Source organism: Alosa sapidissima, chromosome 19, assembly GCF_018492685.1.
Source record: "Alosa sapidissima isolate fAloSap1 chromosome 19, fAloSap1.pri, whole genome shotgun sequence".
Lineage (NCBI taxonomy): Eukaryota > Metazoa > Chordata > Actinopteri > Clupeiformes > Clupeidae > Alosa > Alosa sapidissima.
The window spans coordinates 24,850,789-24,853,288 of record NC_055975.1 but is presented as its reverse complement, the minus strand read 5'-3'; the positions used below and the strand labels follow the sequence as shown (position 1 = coordinate 24,853,288).

The 2,500-nt window shown below is 49.0% G+C and overlaps 1 protein-coding gene across 3 annotated transcripts in view; it reads left to right on the top strand.

Annotated features, from left to right (window-relative positions):
- spata17 (spermatogenesis associated 17) overlaps positions 1–2,500 on the top strand; it is a 59,553-nt gene that overhangs the window by 12,952 nt on the left and 44,101 nt on the right. For all 3 annotated transcript variants that reach the window (XM_042073257.1, XM_042073256.1, XM_042073258.1), the window contains exon 7: positions 1,520–1,708. In XM_042073257.1, coding sequence (XP_041929191.1) covers positions 1,520–1,708 — 189 coding nt within the window. The remainder of the gene's footprint in view (positions 1–1,519; positions 1,709–2,500) is intronic.

Genomic DNA, 2,500 nt, shown 5'->3' with positions numbered 1-2,500 from the left:
CCGCAGTGAGTCCACAGCACCCCCCCCCCTCCACACACACACACTAACTAACACACACACACACGCACACACACACACACACATACACACACACACACTCATGCACTCCCCGCTAAGCTCTACCTAATGCTGCTATGTTGTGGCGACCAACTGGGGCGCTAGGCAGACGTGCGCTAAAAAATTAAAGCGTTATTTGCATATATAGTAGGGAATGTTTCAAACGGATCTCCCAGTCCTAATTATGGCACTGGACAGATCACTTAGATGAGTCTAATTATTATTCCATTTGTCTGCAGCCAATCAGCTCTGTGGTGGCACTCGCTCGCTACAAAGGCTGGGACGGCCCTTTAGAGTGGCCGCTCAGTTGGAGTGGACTCTGGCACTTGCTAAAATGATGGATCTGACACTGTGCAGAACTGGTGGAATATGTAATTGTTTCAGTGACGTGACACACGCGCAGATACACACACACACACACACGCATATACATACATACACACACACACACACACACACACACACACACACACACACACCCAACCACAAAATGGTTCATTTTGTCATAAGCCCCCCCTGACTCAGTGTGGTGTTGGATTGTATTTTTTGCATGGTTACCTGTGATCAGACACAAGCACTCCTGATAGTCAGATGACAAGTCTGATTGCAGGCACCTCTCCTGATGCGGTGGGTTGGGGTGTGTGTGTGTGTGTGTGTGTGTGTGTGTGTGTGTGTGTGTGAGTGCCAGTGAGTGTGTGTCTCCATTCTCTGCCACGCCTGGCCTGTTGTCGGGGGGTCACGGAGAAGCTATTAGTACTGACGCTCTCTCGAGGTTTCGCCACCCACACACACACACACACACATACACACACTACGCCACATCACTTCACACCTTGCCACGCCACAGCGCAGCAGTAGCACATCGCGCTGCACTCCTGAGCGGCCCTGGGCCCCTTTGAACAGAGCCCCTGATTTCCTTATGTTAAAATGAGTGATGAATATTTATCATTGGCCCACTCCGCTCGCCTCCCATCATCCTCCTGGGGAGTGGGGGGGGGGGGGCAGTGTGATAACTGTCACACATAATTTAGAGACTCCATAATGGAGGCCTACATATCACATTATGTCATGCTGTTCCGTGTTGGACAGGCTGGTGTTTGATATGGAAGACTCTGGTGTGTGTGCGTGCAGGTATTGAGCGACCCCCAGTCCGCCCGCCTCTTAAGAGGTTTAGCCAACGGTGAAAGGCTGAGGAGGTCTGATTTACACGGTCAAGTTTAGTGTTTCGTCAATGGCCGGCGGGAGCCGTCCATAACAACGACACCCTCTAACATAAACCTTTCAGCACAAGTTTCCTCAAATAGGTGTGATCGGGCAATAACTTTTGGTGTCGGTCAATACTAGTCATGATGCACACTGTGTGTGTTTCCTGAATGGACGTGTGCCTTCTGTGTCTGTGTCTTATGTGTGTGTGTGTGTGTGTGTGTGTGTGTGTGTGTGTGTGTGTGTGTGGTCCTCCCAGTGTCCAGGAGTGTTTAACTCTCCGTTCCGGGAGTCCCCCAGTGAGATGGAGGCGCGCCTGAGGAGAGTGACCCCAGTGCTGGGGCAGACCGCCGCCCAACAGGCCCGACACAAACTCCGACAGCTGAGGATCGCCAGGGAACAGCAGAACTCCTCTTTCCTGCCACCCATTAACGCCAAGAAACCACAGGTGCCACAACACACTCTGACACACTCTCTTTCTCAAACACGCACGCATGAACTGACATAATCTCTCACACTCTCTCACACACTAGCACTCACTCTCTCACACTCTCTGCCACTTTCTCACACTCACACACTCTCAAACACTTACACACTCTCCAAGTGTTCCTGCCCTGTCCTCTTGAAGCTGGGATCAGTCATGTCATATTGTACATAGAACAACATCTGATCAAATTCATAGTTTATAGTCAAAGTATTTAGCAGTAATAATGTTTAGATTTTGATAATATTTTATAATTGATTATAATATCTAATGAATGAAGGCGTTGCAAGTGAATGATCAGTGGCTCTTGATGAAGTGTGTTCTTTAAAGGGCTGGTCTTCCATCTTGTTCCTGGACTTGCCATCTCTCGATGCACTCGTCGTCGTCGTTGCTTTGACTGTCCTAATGGAAGTGTTGCAAGTGGATAACAAAGTGTAACGTCAATTATCAGCTGAGATAAGCCGATAACAACGATTAAAGCTGAGATTTACTGTCAGCGTGAGATCATTTTTTGAAAAGTGCCAGTAGAGAAGAATAATATCGTTAAACGCTCCTCGCGGTTTTGCGCCGGCCTCTTCTGGGACATTAAGACAGTGGGGTAAGCACTGATAAGCACGCCTGTCGTCCGGAGTGCTTTTATTAAACGCATCAAGCCGCCCACGGCCTGGGGAATACTCTAGCTTTTAAAACGGCCTTGACAAGGAATTCTTTAAGTACCCTCAAATCTAGCATGTCATCTGGTCCAGCTGTGAGTGC